The sequence below is a fragment of the Neomonachus schauinslandi genome, chromosome 15 (genome assembly GCF_002201575.2).
Source record: "Neomonachus schauinslandi chromosome 15, ASM220157v2, whole genome shotgun sequence".
Taxonomy (NCBI): Eukaryota; Metazoa; Chordata; class Mammalia; order Carnivora; family Phocidae; genus Neomonachus; species Neomonachus schauinslandi.
Window position 1 is genome coordinate 2,482,842 of NC_058417.1, and position 24,622 is coordinate 2,507,463.

At 52.5% G+C, this 24,622-nt stretch overlaps 2 protein-coding genes across 2 annotated transcripts; one reads left to right on the forward strand and one right to left on the reverse strand.

Annotated features, from left to right (window-relative positions):
• The first annotated feature begins 350 nt into the window (after positions 1-350).
• On the forward strand, positions 351-5,145 carry ATP1B2 (ATPase Na+/K+ transporting subunit beta 2). Its single transcript, XM_021694794.1, has 7 exons — positions 351-534; positions 2,367-2,495; positions 2,885-2,989; positions 3,082-3,287; positions 3,526-3,582; positions 4,359-4,457; positions 4,569-5,145. Exons 1-7 carry the CDS (start codon positions 423-425, stop codon positions 4,731-4,733), a joined length of 873 nt encoding a protein of 290 aa, XP_021550469.1. The 5' UTR covers positions 351-422; the 3' UTR covers positions 4,734-5,145.
• Positions 5,146-11,346: 6,201 nt separating this feature from the next.
• On the reverse strand, positions 11,347-24,511 carry TP53 (tumor protein p53). The gene is made up of 11 exons (XM_021694492.1): positions 24,350-24,511; positions 15,492-15,593; positions 15,329-15,350; positions 15,003-15,242; positions 14,471-14,657; positions 14,251-14,363; positions 13,917-14,026; positions 13,509-13,645; positions 13,339-13,412; positions 12,879-12,985; positions 11,347-12,275 (listed from the first exon to the last, which is right to left on the reverse strand). The coding sequence occupies exons 2-11, from the start codon at positions 15,563-15,565 to the stop codon at positions 12,194-12,196; spliced, it is 1,146 nt and encodes a 381-aa protein (XP_021550167.1). The 5' UTR covers positions 15,566-15,593; positions 24,350-24,511; the 3' UTR covers positions 11,347-12,193.
• Between the last annotated feature and the right edge of the window lie 111 nt (positions 24,512-24,622).

Here is a 24,622-nt window from a genome sequence, read left to right on the forward strand (position 1 = left end):
CAGCCCCCTCCCCCACCCCTCCCTGGCCTCCTTGCACCCCTATTTTTTCTGCGTTTAGCTCCGGTTTTGCAGCCGTCTATTTTTGCATCCCTTTTCATTTTGTTTCTAGAAGGTTTGGGGCGGGGGTGAGGCTGCACCGCACCCCTTCCCCTTTCTAACCTCCCCTGCTCTGACAGTCCCCCTTTTCATCGTAGCTGGGGGGCCTGGGATCTGTGCATCCTACGCCGCGCTGCCAGCACCCCGCAGCGCGTGGCCGTGCGCCCCGGAATTGGCAGCAGCTGCCTAGCTGAGGAGGGTCTCCCTCGCCCCCGCTGCCTTTGCTCCCCGCGCGTTCCAGAGCGTGCGGGGGGGGCTTCTGCGCGCCGCACCCCAGCTTCTCCGCAGCCCCCAGCCCCGCGCGGGACTCGCCCCCCGCCGCCAAGATGGTCATCCAGAAGGAGAAGAAGAGCTGCGGGCAGGTGGTTGAGGAGTGGAAGGAGTTCGTGTGGAACCCGAGGACGCACCAGTTCATGGGCCGCACCGGCACCAGTTGGGGTACGCAGGGCGGGCCGCGCGAGGGGCGGGGCGGGGGTCCGCCGGGCGACGCCGGGCGGGGGGGGGCAGCGGGTCCCGCCGGCTCGGCCCCAGCTCCCTTCCCGGGTCCCCGGCGTCCGGCCCCCCTGCCGGGCTCTGGCCTGGGAGGGGACCGAATCGCCGGTCTAATCTCCCCGGCCGGCCGCTGCGGAGGCGGAGAAAGTAGGTCACCGCCGCCTTCCCGCCCCCCGCGGAGCCCCCTCGCGCGGGGGGTCGCGGGCCGTGCGCGCGTGTCCGCGCCGTGGCGCTCGCGCTCCCTCTCGGGGCAGGTCCGCTCCGCATGGTCGCCCCCCCCCCCCCCCCCCGCCTTCCCCAGAAGAGCGCCCCTTCCCTCCCTCTGGCTCTCACTAGCTAGCCAAGCCCGTCTATTTTTAGCTCGTGCCCATCCCCTGGACCCTGGGAACATTCATGAGGGGGCGGGTCTTGGGAGGGTGGGGGTGTGTGTGGGGGGTTCTTCACAGCGGAAGTTGTCAGTATCCCACTGCTGAGCGTTTGGAGCTTTCTGTGGCTGCTTTGTGGGTGGGGGGCGGGTGGGGAGGGGTGGCCCTGGGAGATTTTGGAGGTTGGATGTTAGGCTCAGATGTCTCAGGAGGAGGGAGGAGTAGATGCCAGCGGTGGTGAGACGCGTACATCATCCGGCAGAACGTGTCTGTGGGGTTGGGGTGCCTTGGGACCTCCCCAACCCATAGCAGGACTCGAGGTGTGTAGAGGGAGTTATCGCTAGTCGGGGGGGGGGGTCTGGTAATGGGCTTGAGTGCAGGTGAGGGGTGGCAGTCTTCCAAAAGGGATTGTGAAGCGGGGAAGTCGAAGCATGGGGGACCCTATGTGACACAATTTGCAATTCATCCACGCTGATTGCACGCTATTCCCATCAGCATCCCCCACCCGGGGCCCTGGAGGTGGGTCCAGTGCAGTCCTTGCCTTGGGGTGGGGGGGACTGGAAGCCCAGCCCCTGGGATTGGAGGGGTCCCTGACTGCTTGGGGAAATCTAGAGAAGCTTCATGCGGAATGTGTCTTCTGAGATGGAAGGACTGGGGGTCCTGGGTGGTGGCAACAGCAGACACAGTAGGCTGAGGAGTGACAGAGTTCCGTGTCCATGCAGCAAGCACCTGTTCTCTGCCTGGAAGGCTCTGGGATAGTCCACCTTTACTCTCCGCCTCTGCCTTGGGAGCTGTGTGTGAGTTGGGGGTGGGGTGACTGTTGAAGGTTCTGGACAGCCCTGAGAGATGTCCTAGGTAGACAGGATTCGCGTGCAAGGTCTGACTTGTGTAGGGTGCCGGGGGAGAGAAGGTTTTGCTGTTTGAATGTGAGGGTCCGTAGTCTGAGAGATGGGGTGAGAGTGTAGTTGTGAATGGCGGTCAGTGCTGGTGTAAAAAGTCCTTTTTCTGGATGGACAGCTTGAAGCACGAGGACCAATGCAGCAATCACAGATGTGGTGCCTTTTCAGGGCCATGAATGGTCGAGAAGTTGGGAACATAATCTGATGCAAAATGACTGTGGCCTATACTTGGGGTTGTCCCAGCAACGAGAATTTAGGTCTCTTGTGGCCTCCGCAAGGTTGGGCTTCACTGTGCCCTAGGACCGGAGGGGGCTGGGAGCCATGGCTGGAAGCCAGACGCAACTGCCTGTTTCCAGCTTGTCTCCCTTTGCTCCCAAGGGAAGGCTCTAAGATGTCCCCAAGACTCTGTGACCCGTCCCCGTGCTGAACCTCCGAGTGGAACACGGGTGTGTGGGGATAGGCGAGGTCATCCCGGGAGCCTTGGAACCTGCTGACCTCGTTTCCTCCTCCCTAGCCTTTATCCTCCTTTTCTACCTCGTCTTCTATGGCTTCCTCACGGCTATGTTCACCCTTACCATGTGGGTCATGCTGCAGACTGTCTCTGACCATACCCCCAAGTACCAGGACCGCCTGGCCACACCGGGTGAGTGATGCACGCTCCCCACCCGCCATTAACTGGCCCTGTGCCCCCCAAGCCTCCAAAAAAAGAACTTCCAAGCCCAAGAACTCACAGTTCACAGAGGCTTGGTTCTGGTGGCCCGATTGCCATGTACAAGGGAGTGCTTGAAGTCCGCCTTTCTTCCCGTTTCCTGCGGCGGAGAGCTTTGTGACCTGGGGAGGTGCTCTCTGTCCCCAGGAGATCGTCCTCCTGTGAAGACGATCTCACATCTTCACCCCACCCATCCATCACCCTGCAGCTCCCTATGTCCATCTTCTTCACTCTGTGTGTGGTCTCTCATCGTATATATATATATGTATATATATATATATATATACATATATATATATATATGTCGGCTTTGTCGGCCATAGGCTTGATGATTCGCCCCAAGACGGAGAATCTTGATGTCATTGTCAACGTCAGTGATGCTGAGAGCTGGGACCAGCACGTTCAGAAGCTCAACAAGTTCTTGGAGCGTGAGTTGGTTGTGCGGGAGCTCGGGCAGGGGATTGGGGGACCCAGGAGGCAGAACAGCGGGCCCATGACCCTGTCTCTCCCACCTCCTTAGCTTACAACGATTCCATCCAAGCCCAGAAGAATGACGTGTGCCGCCCTGGACGCTACTATGAACAGCCGGATAATGGAGTTCTCAACTACCCGAAGCGTGCCTGCCAGTTCAACCGAACCCAGCTGGGCAACTGCTCTGGCCTCGGCGACCCGACCCACTACGGTTACAGCACTGGGCAGCCCTGTGTCTTCATCAAGATGAACCGGGTACGTGTGAACGTGGTCACCGGGGAGGAGTAAGGAGGAGGGGGCCGGGCCCACCCTCTGCTGGCAGACGCTCTCTTTCACTGGGGCTGCTGGATGCTGGAGAGATTTTTGGATGTTTGAGTGGCTGGGAGAACAGGAGAGATCGGGCCGTCGGAGGCTGGGGTGTGTGGAGGGAAGGCTGGGTACCTGTATCTTCACCATCTTTTTTCTCTCGCTCATCCCTCTCTCCTCCCTCCAGGTCATCAACTTCTACGCCGGAGCCAATCAGAGCATGAACGTTACCTGTGTGGGGAAGGTGAGTTTGTCGGGCCTTGCCCACCTGCCCACCTGCGTGCCCTTCGTGGTTTCCACCTAATGCACTGATCTCTCCTTATCTTCTTTGCTCTCAGAGGCCCCTTCACTATAGGGACAAGGGGGTAAGAGTGGGTGCTACTGTGACTCGAACTCCCAAGGGGCTCCCACCCCTCTTGCTTCTCTCTAGGATGCAGGAGCTCGCTCTTGTGTGGATAGACACCCGCCTCCCTGACTCCACGCAAGCCTTGGCCCTCGGCTTCTATCCCTAACCCTTCCACCTTCTCGTCTAGTCCCTGATAACCATGACTTCCACTCTCCCTCTAGCAGCTCACCTGTTCCTTCCTCGGTTCTTTCTAGGTGTCAGGTAGTTAGCACCACCCGCCGCCACTCAGTGTCCCTGGGCCCCACCTCTGTCCTCTCTAGAAACTTTCTGTCCCTCTTCACTCACACCGCTCCCCTCTCCCCGGCCTACTGAGCCCTTACTCATTTATCTGTTCTCTCTCTCGGCTCTGCTCCAGAAACCGATTCCTGAGACAGGGGTAAGAACTCGGTGTGGGAGTGTAGCGGACGGCTTTCAGTATCATTAGCGCCCTTCAGTGCTTCCCAGTCTGATGGAGGAGACAGGCAAACACACACACATACAGGCTCACAGCCCAAGGGAAACTGATCTGAGACAGAAATTATTTGGGGGCGAAGGAAGAACAGAGGGACGTCTGGAGAGCTCTCGGGTTCCTGGCGCCCCAGCATGCTCTCCCCCACCCTTCTGCGCCCCCACAGAGAGATGAAGATGCTGAGAATCTCGGCAGCTTTGTCATGTTCCCTGCCAATGGCAACATCGACCTCATGTACTTCCCTTACTATGGCAAAAAGTTCCACGTAAGTCCCGCTGGGGGGCCCGGGCTGGCGGCTCCCCAAGGGGAGCGGGGTCCTTGGGGAGGAGGTTGAGTTGCCACGGGCCTGGACCTTTGCTCTCCTCCTCTGGCCCAGGTGAACTACACGCAGCCCCTGGTGGCCGTGAAGTTCCTGAACGTGACCCCCAACGTGGAGGTGAACGTGGAATGCCGGATCAATGCGGCCAACATCGCCACGGACGACGAGCGAGACAAGTTCGCCGGCCGCGTGGCCTTCAAACTCCGCATCAACAAAACCTGAGGCCCCTTCCTCCTGCCCCCGCCTCTTTCCTATGGATGCTTCTGGAATGTCCCTGACCCTGCCTGATCCCTCCCTCACCCACCCCAAAGGTATTTTTTATAACAGAGCTATGACTTGTTGGAGCCTCACGCCCTTTTTCTTTACTTGTGAACCCAGCCTGACTGCCGTTTGTGATTCCCAGCCCTCAGTTTCCCCCCCTTCCTCTCCCGATTCTAGCGGATTCTAGCTCGGTCACAGGCAGGGAGACAGGATCCCGGGACGGCCCCAGGGGAGTTAGCTGTTCTGGTTCTGGTTTAGCTGTGAGTGGGGTGTCTCCACCCCTCCGTCCCCAGAGAGCTATAGAAAATGCCTGCCCGCTCACCTTCACACCCGCCTTCACACTCATCCACCTCCTCACACACACACACACACATCTCGGTTCACCCCTTTCTCTGTCTCTCCCGCACTTTCTGCCTCATCTACATGGTCCCTGTCTTGGTGGCTTTGGATGCATCCGGCTCCTCCTCCGGCCTGTCCCCACCCCCTCCCATCCCCATTCCCTCCTCTGAAAGACAACTGTTTGTAATCGAGGACGAGGTGGCTCTGTGGCCTTTTCCCTGTTCTCTGGCACATCTGTCTTCTCACCCTCTGGTGATGGCGTGCGCTGGGAACCAGGGTCTGGAGGGGAGTGCCCGTTGGTTCTTGAAAATTCTCTTCCTGTCAATAGGCACTCCTCAGAGGGATGGGGTTGACCTAGGCTGAATGTCCACTTTGTTTTTGCCGATGGCTCACTTCTCCCTGTTTGTTTTCCCAGAATATCCTTCAAGTTCCACTCTTCCCCGGAGCCCTGGGGGAGGGGCAGCCATTTTGGCTGGGTCCCCAGTGGCCACCTTGGAAACGTCAGCTGGCTCTGGGATTATTTCACCTCCTTCCCCCCCCCCCCCCCCCGCCCCGGGCCCAGAGCTACCCCCACCGTCCTCCCTCTGGTTTCTCTTAGCATGTTATCAACTAATCACTAACTCCTTCCCTCTCCGCATGTCAGCCTGAAGGTTGCAAACAGCCCCTCAGTCTAGGCTCTGAATGTCTCGGCCCCCCGTCTCCTACAGACCCCTTGGCGTTTTTAAACGACCCCATAGTGTCCATAGAATGCTCCACGAGGGGCCTCTGGTATTCTTGAGCGATAGTGCCCTTCATTTCTGCCCTCTCTAACAGTCCATCTCTTTTCTGACACTGCAGCCCCCACGCCCCACCCTCAGACGGACCCTTCCCTCCTTCCCTCTCGCTGCTCTGAGTCTCTTCCCTTCGGGTCCCCATGTTCTCCTGCATTGCCCTCGCCCCCGTGGTCTCTCTCTGCAGTTATTTAATGCCTGTGTCAGATCTACTGTAAAAAGAGGATAAAGTACAATAAAATGAGAGCAATTATATATATAAATATATATCATACATGGAGCCCTGCGTGCGGGTGGTTCCTTGCCGAGCGTTTGGAAGGGCTCTGGGAAAGGGAGTGGGGGGTGGTGTGTGTGGGTGATTCGGGGCTTGCTCCGTCAGGCCTCCTTCCCAGCTCCGAGCTCTCCGTCCGGTGTCCAAGCAACTAGATCGCTCCTTCACCTGTATGGTCTTTGCGATCACTCAGTGCAAGAGAGGCAGGAAGCCTACACCCCTTTGTACAGTGACAATACTTAGGATGTGCCTACTGTGTGCGTTCCAGGCACCGTGAGGACACACTTATGAGAGAGGCAGAGTTCCTGCCCCCAAGGAGCTCCCCAGTTTAACGGGAGAGGTGAGGAGCACACGAAACACTCTCCTACCAGGTAGACCTACACAAACGTGCTTCCAGGAATGGGAGAAAGCTGAAAGCCGGCGAGGACAGAATTCAGAGTGGACATCTATTTTCTATCGGGGGCTTCCAATGGCGGGTTTCCTAGAGGCTTAAAGGATGGGGTGTTTGGGGAAGAGAGCATAGCGTCAGCAAATGCCCAGGGACGTGAGAAAAGCTGACCAGAAGAAACAGACCTCAGAACGGTATGATCCTAATTTTGCGTAAGAGTATACACATAAGGGCGCCTGGGTGGCTCAGTTGGTTAGGCGACTGCCTTCGGCTCAGGTCATGATCCTGGAGTCCCGGGATCGGGTCCCGCATCGGGCTCCCTGCTCGGCGGGGAGTCTGCTACTCCCTCTCCCGCTCCTCCCTCTTGTGCTCTCTCTCTCTCTCACTCTCTTTCTCAAATAAATAAATAAAATCTTTAAAAAAAAAAAAAGAGTATACACATAAGCATAGAAAAAAAGGATGGGGGGGTCCGCTTAACAATGTTTATTGTGACATACAGGGATGGGTCTAGAGCCCATTTTTATTTTTCTTGGGGTTTGTTTTTGTTGGTTGGTTGACAACGAGTTAGTCTTAGTATTTGCCACGAAAAATACCTTTAGTATATAGGCACAGATCCACACAATTTTTTTTTTAAGATTTTATTTATTTATTTGTCAGAGAGAGAGCACAAGCCGCGGGGAGGGCAGCAGGCAGAGGGAGAAGCAGGCTCCCCCGCTGAGCAGGGAGCCTGATGTGGGGCTCGATCCCAGGACCCTGGGATCATGACCTGAGCCGAAGGCAGACGCTTAACCAACTGAGCCACCCAGGCGCCCCTAATTTATTTATTTGAGAGGGAGAGTACGAGCAGGGAGGAGGGGTAGAGGGAGAAGCAGGCTTCCCGCGGAGCAGGGAGCCCGATGCGGGGCTCGATCCCAGGACCCTGGGATCATGACCAGAGCCGAAGGCAGACAAAGACTGAGCCACCAGGACCCTGGGATCATGACCTGAGCCGAAGGCAGACGCATAACCGACTGAGCCACCCAGGCTTCCCAGATCCACACAATTTTATCATGAATGCGTCGTACACACTAGGACCACTGGGTTTAGACACTGTTGTGCCGAAATTGCATCATATTATATACTTTTGTGCATTTCACTTTCTTCACTCAATAAATTTCTTGTGACACTATTTCACCTGGCAGAGCTCTAATATTTTTGTTTTTGTTTTTTTTAGATGGCTGTGTCATATTTTTCCTGTTGGGTTGTTCTTATTGATTTGTTCAAGCTCCTTGACAGCTGTAGATATAAACTGTTTTTTGCATTGCAAAAATCCCCCCCGCCCCAAGCGATTGTTTGCTTCGCCCTTAAAAAGTGTCCCTCTTCAGATAGTCCAACATGCTTAGCTCTTTTGCAGTTCCTGGGTTTCCAGTCACTAGAGTATACTCATATTTTCTAGATTTTTGGGGGGGTGGGCAGGATTTTCATTTCATTTAAACGTCTACATTCACTTTAATCCCTCTGATTTTTGTTTCTTTTTGTGTGTGGTGTAAATGGGAGTCCAATTTTATTTTATTTTTCTAGTTTTGTCAGTTTCGCTTTACTTGTCAAAAATCAAGGGCTCCTGGCTGGCTCAGTTGGTAGAGCACGCGGCTCTTGATCTCGGGGTGGTGAGCTTGAGTCACAGGTTGGGCGTAGTTTACTTAATAAAAGAAATATTTTTTAAAAATCTGTAATTTAGTCCCATTGAGGTGAAATGCCAACTTTGGCCATATAATAAAAGTTCCTGTGTGCCAAGATTTGCTTTCAGATTTGGTACTTACTGCCCCTAGCTTGTCTATGACTCCACACACCAAGCCATGTTGATTTTATTCCAATAGTTTTACAGTGTTTTTTGATATCTAGCAAGGAGAGTAGGTTTCCCTCCATTGCTTTTTTTTTTTTTTTAAATTTTAGTAATCTACCCCCAATGTGGGGTTCAAATTCATGACCCCGAGATCAAGAGTCGCATGCCCTTTGGACAGAGCCAGCCAGGTATCCCTCCCCGCTTTAAAAAATTATCTATTTACTTTTTTAAGAATCTAATCTCTACACCCAACATGGGGCTTGAACTCACGACCCCGCAAGATCAAGAGTTGCATGCTCTACCGACTGAGCCAGCCAGGCGCCCCTCTCAGTACTAATTTTTGAAAAGATATATTTCTCTATCTACTGTCCATTTACTTTTAATTCCAACGATTCTCTATCCTGGTCTCTTGAGTTTTTAAGGTACATAGACATACGATCAAAAAGGCAAAGAGATATTTCACCAATGTTGGTTTCTTTTCTTTTTGATCCTCTTGAACGCCTTGTAACACTGTCAGTAGGCATTCCTGTATGGTTCTTTATTTTAACTGAAATTATCTTAGTATTTAACCATTAGGATAAGACCCCCTGGTATTCCACTACTATTTTTAATTAAGATTTTTTTTTTAAAGGAACGGATGCTGAAATTTAATCAAATTCCTTTCAGCATCTGTTGATATGATCGTATTTTTCCTCCTTAATTTGTTAATGTCATGAATTATGTTGATAGATTCTCTCTTAAACAAACTTTGTACTCCTGGAATAAACCTTTACTTACAGTGTTAATCTTCTTTTGATTCATCAATGCATTCTGGTACTGTTTTGAGAGTTTTGCATCTACGTAAGTTAATTTCGCTTCTGGGTTTTTACGGTTTTTATCAGGTTTTTCTATTAACGAAACCACAAAAACTTCACATAAATTAGAGATTTCATTCTTTTCCTGTGGTACAGAATAGTTTAAGTAGCATTGGACCAATTGATGGTCCTTGCTGTGTTTTCCTCAACAAGCTCTTGAGTTTTTCTTTTTAAATTATTATTTTTTAATTTTAATTTTATTTTTTAAAAATTTAAAAAAGATTTTATTTATTTGAGAGAGCAAGAGGGGGGGAGGGAGCGAGAGAAGCAGACTCCCCGCTGAGCAAGGAGCCCCGTGCGGGACTTGATCTCGGGACCCTGAGATCATGACCTGAGCTGAAGGCAGACGCTTAACTGACTGAGCCACCCAGGTACCCTTCTTTCCTTTTTTAAATTTATCTTTTTTTTTTCCCCCTAAACTCCTGCTTTTGGATTTACCTTTTCAACCAAGTTCGCTTTCTCTTTCAACAATTTCTATCTTTTTTAGCTTCCTTTTGTTTCTCTTTCTCTCTCTCTTTTTTAAGAATAATGAAAGCATTTATGGCTATACATTTTCCTCAGAGTACAACTTTTGCTGGGTCTCACAGCTTTGGGAACTCCGTGTTCCTGAAATCAGGGAGGTAAGTTGTTTAGGAGTCCAGATCTCAGTGGTACAGGGCTCAGGCTTTGAGCCTGAGGGCAGAGGCCGTGTCTGCTACAGGACCCTATGGCCTGGAACAGAGCCAGGCAGAGTAAAGCACCAGCGGATGCCCACGGATGACTGAATGAACGCAAGGGAAGGAAGCAAGCAGGTGGGACCAGAGAGTTAGGGACCCATTATAAGTCTGCAAACCCAGCCTCATTTCTGGCCCCGTGATCTATCAGCTCACAAAGGTTTCGGCAGAGCCAGTTGGATCTGCTTTCTGAAGGAGCAGAGCAGAATCCAAAACAGCCAGGGACAGTCTAGGGAAATGGGAGTCAGGGGTGCTGGACGCTGGTCAGAAGGGAGCTTCAAGGTGAGCCATGTAGCAGAGCGAAGAGAGGGAATGAGTTTCGAGAGGTCTGGTTTGCCAAGGCCCCGGTGGGTAGGGAGAGATGAAGGAGAACCGTCTCTGAGGGAGATGGTTCCAGGTCTCCTGGGAAGTGTTTGGCATTCCCTGGTGAGAAAGAGAAAGAAGGTGGTTTTGAGGCCAGGGAGGCTGGTGGCTGCACAGCCATCTGGGATCCTTGGGGCAAGCCAAGGTACTCCCACAGGCACTTGAAGCCTGGTCGATAAGGCTGAGAAGACAGTGGCCCCAGAAGCTTCTCTGGACCTTAGCACCCCTCCCTCTGCCTCCAGGGAGGAGGTGGGCCAAGCCATGTCCCTACTGTCTGGCCATCCCTCCAAGCACTGGCTGAGCCAGCAGTGAGTGATGGGGAGAGCTTGCCCCCAGCCCCCCTCCCTGGGAGCCAACAGCACCAAGGAATAGGATGGGCGGGGGTGCTGAGCTCCCCAACCTCAGCTCTCCTCCCTACCCCAAGAAGCCCTTTGAAAGGTTTTCCTGGCAGAGTTTAAAGCTTCAATTCATTGAATTGCCTGGCATGAGGCCCAGGATGAGGGGATGCCGGGAAGGCCCCAGCCCTACACCCCAGCCCTCACCTTAGCCGCCCCCACTTTCCTGGGACCCAGGCCGGCAGGCCTCCCCTGCTCCCTCTCTTCATCCAACGGCACCCACCACCTTTCCCCTCGGGGACCCAGGTATCCTGCCCCTTTCTTGCGGAGCAGATGGCCACCCCAGAGGCCCAGCCTTGCTAAATCAGACATTTAAATCCCATAATCCTTGGTGAGAGGCTGACGGAGGGGGTAGCAGCCCAATCCTAGATGCAGGGGCAGGAGAGAACCTCGTGCCAGGCCTGGCAGGAGGGGAGGAGGGACAGTTGGTTCCCGAGTTATGAATGGAGCGCCCCCCCTCCCTTGTTGTCATGCAGCCCGCAGACTGACCCAGTCTCCAGCTTTTGTTCTCCTCTGGGAGCCCCGGCCTTGGGCCCCCCAGCCCACACTCCCGGGAGACTCAGGTGGCTGCCTCCCAGGGTCACCGCCTTCTTCCCCGCTGCGGCACGCGGGCCCCACGCAGCCTGCCCAGGCGCCCACCCCACGGACACACAGGTGGTAGCAAAGTTTATTGTAAAATAAGAGACCGATATAAAAACGGGATATAAAAAGGGAAGAGGAGGAGGGGGTGTGGATGCAGAGTGCAAAAGAAATCGATCCTGAGAGATTGGGGGACGTAAAAAGACCTCAGCAGATACAGATCCTACACCAGGGATGGAATCCTCCAGGCTGTGAGATGGGAGTGAGATTTCCTCCTGGGCGCCGGGGCTCCCCAAGAGGTCAGACAGAACTTGGCCGGGTCAGCAGGAAGGGGACCCCTCACCAGCTGCCCCCTCATACGAGCTGTCGCCCTGCCCACCAGCACGGACAGGGGACCGGCAGCCTCGGAGGCACCACGTCGCAGACATCATGGGGTAAAAGGGCTGTTTTGGGGGGTCAGACATACATAATTTCATTCACCCTCACAACAAACTCCGTGAGGTAGGTATGGTTATCAGCATTTCATAAAAATGGCCTATGAAATTAGGAAATTTCAATCACTGGCTAAAACAGTAGAGAACTGGGCTCACAGCCCAGCGTGTGATTAGTTCTAATACGCTCCTGACGTTCAGGAACATTTTCCTACCTCTCCCATGGTTCCTCACAGTAAAAATCTTTAAAAAACCAGGCTGGAACGTCCTACGTCCCCCCCGACCAACCGACCTTGTAGGCCAACTTCTTTAGCAGAGCCTTAGGGTAAGGCGAATGGAAGAATCCAGAGCATCTCTGGGGCACACTTGTACCAAGCAGTCCACACACCGAGCAGGTGTGCTCAAGCTCCCAAGTCCCAAAAATGCCAGGGAAAGAGGGGCAAGGGGGAGGGGGTCAGTGGGGGGCGGGAGAGGGGGACACAGGAAGCAGGGGACGTCAGTCTGAGTCGGGCCCCTCTCTCTTGAACATCAGTTTTTTATGGCGGGAGGTAGACTGCCCCTTCTTAGCCTTCAGGTGGCTGTTGGGGAGACAAGGGGGAGGGGAAGAGATGACATCAGCGAGTGGGAGGCTGGGGGCTCCTTGTCCTAGACCTCCGCTTGGGAGGGCCCGAGGCGGGAGCAAGGGAATTTCAGTTAAAATGGTCATCGCCAACTGCAGGTATGTTTGCTGAGACCCGGGTCACTTCCGCGTATTCTCTTCATCTTCCCCCCACCCCGTCGGACAAGCAAGGAAACCGAGCCCAAGAAGGGGAGTGGCAAGGCCCCAGGGATGCTCGTACTCGGCAGGGCTGGGGGTCTGTCCCAACCCCGCCATGTCCAATACTCCCACATGGTTATCAGGCCCCGATTTGAGCCCCCAGCTCTGCGCCAGAGGTTGTTGGAAATGACAAAGAAACACCCCTGCTCATCCCTGGAGGGGCTTGGGGACCTCCCAAGGCAGGAATGGGGTTGCGGGATACGCCTAGGGGGAGACGGAAGCATGTTTGGGCTGGGTGGGGGGGGTCCCACCGTGAGGGCGTCAGCTCCCTTTGACCTTGAAGGTAGGATTAGAATGGAATCCCGTGTCTTTCCAAGGTAGGAAGGCAGGCGTGTGGGGCTGGGAGAGGCCCCCGGTCACTCACCTGGAGTGAGCCCTGCTTCCCCCTGGCTCCTTTCCGCTCAGGGCATCCTTCAGCTCCAAGGCCTCATTCAACTCCCTGAACATATTGAAGCGTTCACGTCCACGGATCTGTGGCAGGGCAGGAGGGGGAGAAAGAAGCATGAAGGCGAAGCCCCGGTACCATGGAACCCCCGTGGTGTGGTGTGGCAGTCTGCATCGAGGGACGGCCGCGCCCTGATGGCAAGTGCCCTAACTGCAGGCAGAGCAGTCAGGAAAAAGACAGCGTTCTCAGCGCTGGGCTTGAAAACAATATTCAACCCAGGAATATTCACTTCCAGAATCGGGGACAGGACCAGAGGAAAGGATGGATACAGGAACAGGGCCTAGCCTCCCGTTTGCTCCCTTCATAGCTTTTTTTCCCTCATCCGGGCCCACTGAGTGGGGGCAAGAGCCTGCCTCTCTGTCCCTCCCAGGCTTGGTACCTGAAGGGTGAAATAGTCCCCATCCAGTGGCTTCTTCTTTTGGGGAGGAGAGGAGCTGGTGCTGGGAGTCAGTGCTGGGAAAGAGGAGAGGAAAGACAAGAGAAGAGTACATTTTGAGCAGAACTGCACCCTCTGCGCCTCCCCTACCACCTCTTGTCCTGCCTGCTTACCTCGCTTAGTGCTCCCGGGGGGCGGCTCGGGGCAAGGCTCCCCCTTCTTGCGGAAATTCTCCTCCTCTGTGCGCCGGTCTCGCCCGGGACAGGCACAGACGCGTACCTCAAAGCTGCTCCGTCCCAGCACATTACCACTACCCCGTCAAGGAGACCAAAGCGGGAGGCGGTGAGGGAGGTGAACCACCCCCTAACTCCCAACCACCCTCGTCCTCTGCGGAGCCTGAGCCAAGGACTACTGAGAAGCCGCAGGTCAGAGAGGTCCCAAAGCCGGAGAAAGGAAACTGGGGGAGGCCGAGGGTGGGGGACAGCAGAGGAGAGTCCAGGTGTGGGGCAGGCATGAGTGGGAAAGATGGGTGTCAGTAAGGGAGGGAGGGGCCGGGGGCAGGGCGGCGTGCAGGGCCCTACCTGGAGTCTTCCAGGGTGATGATGGTGAGGATGGGCCTCCGGTTCATGCCCCCCATGCAAGAGCTGTTACACATGTAGTTGTAGTGGACAGTGGTACAGTCAGAGCCGACCTGAGCCAGAAGACAGGCCCAAGGTCAGGCCACCCCGCCCCCGGCAGCCTGCAGTCTCCGTAGGCCTCAGTTTCCCCAACCGCGGAACGGGGACGACCCGCCTGGCTCTGCACACCTCACGGGGCCGTGCGGAGGCTGAATAAGGAGAAAGCCCCCCCCCCATGTCGCACGTGATGGGCCCCTCCAGCCCTCTCCTCCCAGAGACCTCAGACGCCAAACCAGACCTCGGGCGGCTCGTAGGGCACCACCACGCTGTGGCGGAAAGTGTTTCTGTCGTCCAGGTACTTGGCTCGCAAGTTTCCTTCCACCCGGATGAGATGCTGAGGCGGGGCCAGCCCTGTGAGCAGTCGAGCAGTCGGGGAGGAAATCAGGAGATCAGGGGTTTGGGGCCTCGGGGCACCGCCCGCCCCGCCGGCCGCCCCCACCCCTGCCCCCGCCGCTCACCATCGCTGCTGTCGGGACAGCGCTCGTGGTGGGGACAGCGCCGTACCACCTCTGTCACGAACTCGGACTTCTTATAAATGGCCATGGCGCGGACGCAGGTGTCGGGTGGGGGTGGGGAGCTGACCCACAGCTGCACCGGGCAGGTCTTTGCCAGCTGGCAAAACAGCTTGTTGAGGGACGGGGAGTACTGTAAGGAGAGGAGGAGGGGCGGACAGGTCAGGGGATGAGTGTGGGGGGGGGGGGGGCGGGGGCGCATATGGACAAACAGCCGGAGCACCAACCCGAAGCCACGCGCCGTGTGGGGACGATGGCTAGACATGGCGGGGTTGGGGTCCGTATCCCAGAAGCTTACTTTAAAAAAGCCAAGGACTGAATGAGTGAAGGAAAAGGAAGAAGAGTTCCAGGGCCCCGTTATGATGGGAAGGGTGAAAGCCCAAGATCAAAGACTAAGGAGAAGTGCAGACTGGAGAGGCCCAAAGTGTGGCCAGGCGAGGAACAGTCCCATGGAAACCAGCCCGTGAGGGCCACTGACCGTGCAAGTAACAGACTTGGCTGTCCCGGAATGCAGGAACCCCAGACGGAACCCATAGGTGCCAGGGTAGGTCTTCGGGGAAGGGACGAAGGATGACAGGGGCCAGGAGGTGGCTGGTCCGACACCCGCGGGGGCAGGAGCTGCGGACATCCTGGGAGCGTCATCGGACCCTGTATCCAGCCAGTTCGCGACGCCTTCTGAGAGCAGCAGTTCGTCCACTGCCGGGGACAGCTCGGAAGACTGCAGGTGGAGAGACAAGAGTCGGAGGGCCAGGTCCCCAGCCCCCCGCCCCGCAGGCCGCCCCCCCCGCCCCATCCAGTCCTTACCAGAACATTGTTTTCAGGAAGCCTGGAAGACAAGAGCAGAAAGTCAGTGCTGGTGTTTGCTTCCCACGGGCTTCTACCAGGGGGCTGGGGATTGGGGTGGACGGGCAGGATGGGGCAGTGATGCCGGGAGGCTGGTGGGGAGCCTGCCCTGCCCTCCACTTACAGGTTCCACAATTCGGAAAATGTCTCCTGGCTCAGAGGGGGGTCGATGGTGAGCTCCGACTGTGGGTCCTGCATCGCAGCTCCTGGGAAGGGAGTGTAGCCGCTGTGGAGAGCAAAGTGGGGGGTCCAGTATGAGACACAGCCAACCCCGGGCCCCCCAACCCTGAGGCAGGAGGGACCTCTCCACCAACACCGTACCAGGGCCTGAGATGCCGTGGCCCCTGGCCTCCCCAGGCGCAGGGTTGCTCCTGCCCAGCCCAGCCCAGCCCAGCCCACCCCACCCGGCCTCAAGGTACAAAGATAACCAGAGAGGGAATTTCAGCCTTCCCACCACTGAGTCCACAAGCCTTCCTGGAAGGGTACCCTATTTCTGTCCTCTGTCCTGGTAATAAGGATGAAGCATGTCAGCCTACACCCCCTCCTGGGGGAAGATACCTCCAGGGACCCCCACATTCCCCACCTGAGCCCCTTCATCACGAAGCTTCCTGAAGAACTGGAATCCCACTCCCAGCCCTGGCGCACAGGGTCCTCAGGACTCCCCCGCCTGCCTCTCTGACTTCATCTTCTAGCACGCTCCAGCCATGGGCTGCCCTTCTCTGCTGCCAGACACAGCCCGGTTTAGCCGGCTGGTGGTTCCCTCTACTGGGAACCCTGGTCCAGCCACTGCTGCAGGGGAGGCATCTTCTGGGACCTTGTCTTGAATGTCACAGCTCCTCAAGGATGTTTGCCCAGACCGCCCAGGCAAAGACTGCGGGGAGTAAGTGAATGGTTGTGCCCAGGCCGTGAGCAGGTTGTGAGCTGTCCAAGGAGCGAGCTGTTCACAGGGGCAGTCCCAGTCCCGGCCGGGGCTCCGTCCCAGGCTCTGCGGCCACCGTCTCGTGGCATCTTCCCTGACACCAAGTTTGCCGTGAGTTTTGAGAAAAAGCCCCTGTGGACGTCCCGTTCATTACTTCTTTGTCTTGTAGAGCATGACAAGCCCATCACCCCCCCCCCCCCCCCCCCCCCCCCCGCCCCCTCCCCCCAACATTCCCCTGCTCCCAGGCCTGATTTCTTTCTTTTTTTTTTTTTAAAGATTTTATTTATTTATTTGAGAGAGAGAATGAGATAGAGAGAGCATGAGAGTGGGGAGGGTCAGGGGGAGAAGCAGACCCCCCGCCGAGCAGGGAGCCGGATGCGGGACTCGATCCCGGGACTCCAGGATCATGACCTGAGCCGAAGGCAGTCGCTTAACCAACTGAGCCACCCAGGCGCCCAGGCCTGATTTCTTATGTACTCAGAGTTTGTGAAATCCGTTCATGTGGGTTAATTCACCTGTCCCAAGAACCACTCTGGCCGCCCCCGAGCCACCCCACCCCCCGCCGCGACAGGTGAGGAAACTGAGTCTCCAAACCCGCCCACAGCACACATAGGCGAACAAATGAGCTTTTATTAAAAATGACCATTCAGACATCTAGCAGGAGGATGCTTACTTCATCACCGACTATTCTCTCTTCAGAGCTCTCTTTTGTTAAGGCTGGAGGTGCAGATTTTGGCTGACAAAAGTCCTCCAATGAAGAGGTTGGCAAAGGGCTCCTTATCACAGCCGCCAATGCTGGGGTGGGGGTGGGGGGGGAGGATGGACAATGCCTGTGGAGGGAGGAAGGCAGGAGCGGGCGGCAGGGGAAGTGATCCCAAATCTTTGCTTGGTGGGGAAGGACCAGGACCCTGCTCCTTCTATGATCAAAAGAACTTTGAGATATTTATGGAAGGGAGCTTCAGAAGTCGAAAGCCCTAAATGTTACTTACATTTGCTGTGCAACTTTACCCGCCTTTACTTTACCTTACCTTACCAACTTTACCTACCTCAAGGGCTAGCCTTTTGACTTCCTCACACACAGGCATTGAGTTTTCCTCATCTTTATGTGTTTAGTGAAAACTACCCAGGACTGGGAGCCATGAGCGGCAGGCTAGGCCTGCATCCCAGTCTCACCACGTAATAGCTGTGTAATTTGGGGAAGATACTTAACTTCTCTGTGCCTCAGTGTCCTCTGCTCTAAAGTAGTACCCTACTTATTATGGGTAAGGTAGAGCGCTGAGAAAAGTGCCTGGCACATAATAAAAGCTTGACAAATGTGTTTGTTTATAGGATTATCCCATTTTATTAGTTCTATATTGCAGGTACAATCACTAGGAAACCTTTTCAGAGCCGGTCCTTCCCAGGGATGAGCACCAAGGGCCATTAAACTAAATTTTCAGAAGCTGAACCAGACCTTCCAAATGGCTAGGGAGGCAGGACGTTTACATAGATATCCCTGGTGGGAAGGCCACAAAATCAGCTGGGACTCCATCGAGGGGCCCAGCCCACCACCATCCCAACAAGGGCTGATGTTTATCCATCCCCACAGGGGCCCACTGCTCCCAGAGGCTTATCTCATTAATCCTCTCAAGAAGCCCTTAGCGGTAGGTATCACCAGCTGAGGGAATGGAGGTTGAAAGAATTATCTCACTTATCCAGATTCAGAAACCTCCCGAGGGGCAGGGCGAGGGATTTGAACCTGGGCTGTCCAAAGCCCACACCCAAGCTCTAAATAATTATGCTCCTCTGCCTTCATCCAGAGTCTGGTGTAAAAAATTTTCTTGGCTGAAAGCTATTTGGTTGGAAAAAAACAACAACCAAGATGATTCTGGAAAATAATAAGGCAGGGTCAGGCAACTTACTGCTTTGCAAAACCACTTCTAGGTAAACCCCCTTAGAAGAGTGTTGTATGGGGCAGCAGGAGTTTTGCACAAATATGTTCACGTCAGTGGGTTGTTCTCGATGACAGGTGACGAGAAACGTTACTATCCACCAGTAGGGAATGGCTACATGAAATACCGACAAGAGAGAGACATTTACTACAACAGTTTAAGGAAATGACTTTATCTGTATATATGTAACTAGATATAGCTCAGAAACAGGTTGATTACAAAATACAATTTGCAGGGGGGGAAAAAAGCCAAACACAGTAATGTAGGTAGTTTATGTGAATTACAAATACAAAATGACTACAGTTGACCTTTGAACAATGTGGGGGTTGGGGGCGGGGCCCCCTGTGCTGTTGAAAATCCATGTGTAGCTCTTGACTGCCCCCAAATTTAACTACTAATAGCCTACTGTTGAGCAGAAGCCTTACCAATAACATCAACAATTAACGCATATTTTGTGTATGTACTATATATACTATATTCTTTCTTTTTAAAGATTTTATTTATTTATTTGAGAGAGGGAGCACACAGAGGGAGAGAGCACAGAGGGAGAGAGAGAGAGGGAGAAGCAGACTCCCCACTGAGCAAAGAGTCCAACACGGGGCTCGATCCCAGGACCCAAAGATCACTCCCTGAACGGAAGGCAGATGCTTCACCGACTGAGCCACCCAGGCACCTCTTATATACTATATTCTTTTTTTAAAAATTTTTTATTGTTATGTTAATCCCCATACATTACATCATTAGTTTTAGATATATATACTATATTCTTCAAGTAAGCTACAGAGAGGGGTGCCTGCGTGGCTAAGTCGGTTGAGCATCTGTCTTCAGCTCAGGTCATGATCCCAGGGTCTTGAGATTGAACCCCCACGTGGGGCTCCCTGCTCAGCGGGGAGCCTGCTTCTCCCCCTGCTCATGCTCGCTCTCCCTCTCAAGTAAATAAATAAAATCTTAAAAAAAGCAAGCTAGAGGGGTGCCTGGGTGCCTCAGTTGGTTAAGCGACTGCCTTCGGCTCAGGTCATAATCCTGGAGTCCCGGGATCGAGTCCCGCATCGGGCTCCCTGCTCGGCAGGGAGCCTGCTTCTCCCTCTGACCCTCCCCTCTCTCATGTGCTCTCTGTCTCAAATAAATAAATAAAATCTTAAAAAAAAAAAAAAAAAGCAAGCTAGAGATAATGCTATTAAGATAATCACAAGGAAAAAAAAGGCATTCACAATACTATACTCTATTTATCCAAAAAATCCATGATAAGTGGTCTCATGCAGTTCAAACCTGTGCTGTTCAAGGGTCAACTGTATTTATTGCTTATAAACATATATACGTGGAAGTATGAAAGACAGGCAAGAATAAACACTTACAAACTATGATAGTGATGGTCTCAGAGAGAGGGAGGTATGTATGCTCATGGGACTGGGGGTACCATCACAGGGTTCTGGCTTGATTAATGAAGGAAAATTTAAAAAGATGGTATTCATACATTACTTGTATATTAAAATAGGGACACAAATAAGACAAATGTTAAGTGTTATAATTCTTTGGTGGGAATACGAGTGTTGTATTATTCTCATCTGTGTTTTTCTAAAATAAAAAAACCTAAAAAAGAAAGATGTACTCCCGTGTATCCATCTTCCAGCTTCAAGAATAATCAACATTCTGCCTTTATTGTCTCCCCTAAACCCCCAGCCGCTCCCCAGATGTTTCTTTTTTTTCTTTTTTTTTTTTTTAAAGATTTTATTTATTTATTTGAGAGAGAGAGAATGAGAGAGCACATGAGAGGGGGGAGGGTCAGAGGGAGAAGCAGGCTCCCCGCCGAGCAGGGAGCCCGATGCGGGACTCGATCCCGGGACTCCAGGATCATGACCTGAGCCGAAGGCAGTCGCTTAACCAACTGAGCCACCCAGGCGCCCTCCCCAGATGTTTCTGAGGTAAAATCTACATAAGTTGAAATGCACAATCTTAATTTTACCAATTAGAAAACCAGTTTGACACATTTTGATACAACCTTGTAACCTAGCCCTACCAAGCCTAAGACACTTTGCCCTGTTTCCTTCTGAAAGTTATACATCTTATGCTTAGGTCTACTATCCATCTCAAACTTTGTATGGTGTGAGGTAGGGGTTAAGGGTCAGGGGTCAAAGTCCATTTTCCACTTCCAGTTGTTTTAGCATGGCTTCATTCTGGGGCCTTTGTAGAAAACCATTGGACTACACTCACGTGTCTTTTCCTGGGCTCTATTCTGTTCACGGTTGTTGTCCTACAGTAGCTTTATAGTAATCTTGAAAGTCAGCTAGTTTAAGACCTCCAACTTTGTACTACATTTTCATTTTGGAATCGGCTTGTCAGTTTCTACAAACAGACCTGCTAGGATTTTGATTGAGATCAAACTAAATCATTTTGGAGAGTACTGACATCTCAACACTATGGAGCGTTCCATCCATGAATATGGTACTCTGTTATTTAAATCTTCCTTAAATTCTCTCAGCAATAGTTTGCAGTTTTTAATATAGAACCCTTGTCCATCTTTTGTTCAATTTATCCCCAGGTATGTATGCTATGTTTTTGGATGCTTTGTAAGTGGCACTGTTTTTACAATTCATTTTCCGACTTCAGATTCAATGGTTGCTATTATATAAAAATACAATTTATGTATATTGCCTTTGAAACCTGTGACCTTGCTATCATCACTTTTCAGTCATGATAGTTTTTCTTTTTTAAAAGATTTTATTTTTTAAATAATCTCTACATCCAACACGGGGCTCAAACTTCCAACCCTGAGATCAAGAGTTGCATGCTCTACTAACTGAGCCAGCCGGGTGCTGTTTTTCAATGGATCTTCTATTAGCCTGGTTAACACCTTCAGTGTAATGTTGAAGGGGTGAGAATCAAATCCTTTTCTAGTTCCTGATCTTAGAAAACAAGCATTCAGTCTGTCATGATTATGTATTGATGGTAACTTGATTGGGGGTGCCCTTTATCAGACTGAGAAAGCTTTCCTTTTCCTAGTTTGCTGGGAGCTTGGCTTTTCTTTTCTTTTTAAAATCATGAATAGGTGCTGCATAATGTCAACTGCTTTTTATGCATCTGTTGAAATGATCATAGGATTTTTATCCTTCAATCTGTTAGTGTGGCAAATTATACTGCTTTTTTAAATGTTAAAACATCATTGCAGTCTAGAGATAAACTCTACTTGGTCAGGATGTATTTACCACTTTTATAGATTATCAGATTTGATTTGCTAAGATTTTTGCATATACATATTTGCATATACATATGTATATGTATATATATACATATTTGCATATATATACGTATATATTAGCAAGAATATTGGTCTAAATGTTCTTTTCTTGTAATGCCCTTGTCTGGTTTTGGTATCAGGATTCTCAGGATATCATGAAATTAGTTGGGAAATGTTACCTCTTCTATATTCTGAAAGTTTGCATAAGATTGGTACTGTTTCTTCCTCAAATGCTTGAAGAGAAGAACAAAGAAGAAATAGAATAGAAAATAGCATTAACATGGTAGACTTAAACCCAAACCTTACAATAACTGCATTAAATTAAATGGACCAAGCACTCCAATTAAAAGCATTTTAGTGAGGGAAAGGAAGGCTGTTTCAACAAGTGGAGCTAGAGGAACAGGATATCTATATAGGAATCCCCCCCCAAAAAAACAGAACTCCTACCTCACATCATAAAAATTATTTTAAAATTAATTAATTAATTATGGCTCATACACTTAAGTATAAAACCTAAAACCGTAAAGGTTCTTGAAGAAAATATCCTAGAGATTCTTCATGACCTTAGGGTCAGCAAAGATTTTCTAAACAGGTCACAGAAAACATTTGAAAGACAGAAGATGAATCTTCTGCTGCTCCTTCTTAGACAGTGACAGAGAGGCAAGTAACAGGTCAGGAGAAAACACAAATAGTGACAAAAGAAGCCTATCCAGAATATATAAAGAACTGCATGCAGCTGAACACAATTTAAAAAAGCAAATAAACCAACTTCAAAAAAATGGGGGAAAGATTTGAAAAGCCGCTTCCATTATGACATAGGAATGGCCAATAAGCACATGAAAACTGATCCTAGCTAAGAGGATTGCAAATTAAAACCACAATGATGTACCACATTAGAAAGACTGACAAACCAAATGTGAGGAAGGATGGCTCTTGCTGGTGGGAATGTAACACCGGGACAACCACTCTGAAATATGAGAATTTAAAAAGTCAAGTTTATATCTCCTCTCTTACCTAGCAATTCCATGCCCAAGCAGTTATCCAAATAATAATAATAATAATAATAATAATAATAATAAAAACATGAAAACATATGACCACAAAGAGAATTGTACAAGAATGTTAATAGCAGCTTTATTCGAAATAACCCCAAACGGGAAACCACTCAAATGGTCACCGAAAGGAGAATGGATAAACAATCCATGGTTTATTCATCCGATGAGATGTGCTAAATACAAAGGAGCAAAACACTGATACATTTAGTAACATGGATGCATGTCACAGGCATTATGCTGCCCACCAGAAACCTACACAAAGGAGCATATCCTGTGTGGGTCCATTTACACGATGTTCTCCAACAGGCAAAACTGGTGACAGAACTCAAAATAAAGACGAGGGTCAGAGACCGATTGGGTAGAGGCACGAGAACCTTCTCTAGGGCGATGAAAATGTGCATTTTGACAGGCTGGGGCTTAGCTGCCAAAACTCGTCTAATTGCAGTGGGTGTCAATGCTACCTCGATTTCGGAACAAGCTGCACACACGCCCCGCGCGCGGGGGCCGGTACCGAGCAGGTGCGCAGCAGGTGCGCAGGTGAGCGAGCGCAGGCTGGAAGCGCCGCGCCGGCAGTGACGGACGGGCGGGAGGCCCGACCCCCGCCCCTTCGGCTCCCCTCGGCTCCCCTCGGCTCCGCTCGGCTCGGCCCGGCTCTCCTCGGCTCGCCCCGCCCCCTCCAGCCCCCGCCCCTTCCGCCCCCACGACGTTCGCTCTGCGTCCGAAATCGGAATGGCTGAGCCCGGAGCCGGATGCCAAAGAAACCGGGTCCCGACCATAAACAAGCGGCGCACCGTCGCACTCTGTCATCATTTAATTCTCAAATGAACCCGTTCTCGAAAATACCCAGGGCCTGCCGTCGGCACGCTTTTTAAAACCCCGTCCCTCGCAATGGTAGCGCCCGCCCGGGTTGCAGCCGACGGGGTGGAGCACACCATTCAAAGAGGGGGAGGGATTGAGGTTTGCATCAAGACAGACCCTCCCTCCCACCCCAGAGTGGCAGCTAAGTGGTCCAGGAAGGGGAAAAAAAAAAGCAGGGGAGGGGGCTAGCCGCTCCTCCTGCACTTAAGCGGAGCCGGGCTAAATGACATTTTCTCTCTTCTTCCCTCCAACCGGGTGGACAGTGAGCTGCTCCGGAAAAAAGAAACCGGAAACACTGCGGCAAAGTGGCAGAAATGTAAACGTACAGCCAAACAATAACAGGGCTCGCGGGCCTCTCGGAGCTGGACAGTCCTCCCCGGCCTCGCGGGCCGACCTCCCGTGGAGCGCTTCCCACTTCCACGACTGACAGTCTAACTGGATTTTCTCCATCTAGCGGAGCCGGGGACCGGTTGGAAAGAGCCGTCCAGGAAGGACAAAGGTCCGGAAGTTATGGGACCTTAGCAGCTTGGGCTTCCTGGATCAACCCCCCGAATAGTCATTTCGGAATGGAGCCGAGGTTCCACCAGGATGCGGTGGGCTCGAAAATCTGGGGCCACGGGCCCCCCAAATTCCGAGATTCGAAAATCTCAGACCCTGATGCTTTGTGCGTCTTATTTCAGGGTTCCCCACACCGAGCACTGGGATGGGTGGGGTGGGGTGGGGAAGGACCCCTTAGGCCTGCTGCAGGTCCCACTCTCCTGTTCAGCTCCGAGTCCGGCTGGTCCTAACATCCCCATCACCTACACCCAGGCCTCCCAACTTTGCATTCCTAGGTTGGTGCCGCCAGCCAAACGTCCGTTCCCGCAAATCGCTAAGTCCCCAGTGCCCCACCCCCAGACCCCCTCAATTCTCCCAAGCTGAAAATACACGGAGCCGAGAGCCGGTGACTCAGAGAGGACTCATCTGGCTCAGTCAGGAGCTTACCCGAACCTCAGGGGAGCGTGTCACCGTCCTGGGAAGCACGCTCCGAGGCCGGACGCCAGGTGACCCCGGAGCCCAGCGGCCACCTGCGCCCAGGATCGTGGCTCTGGACTTTTGAGAGGCTCAAAACTTTTAGCGCCAGTCGGAGCACATGGGAGGGGAAAACCCCAATCCCAGCAACCCCCGCGAGGCTCCTGGCACAAAGCTGGACAGTCGCCATGACAAGTAAGGGCAAGCAGTTCGCCGGGGCGGAGGAGGTGGGGATGGAGTCCGCGG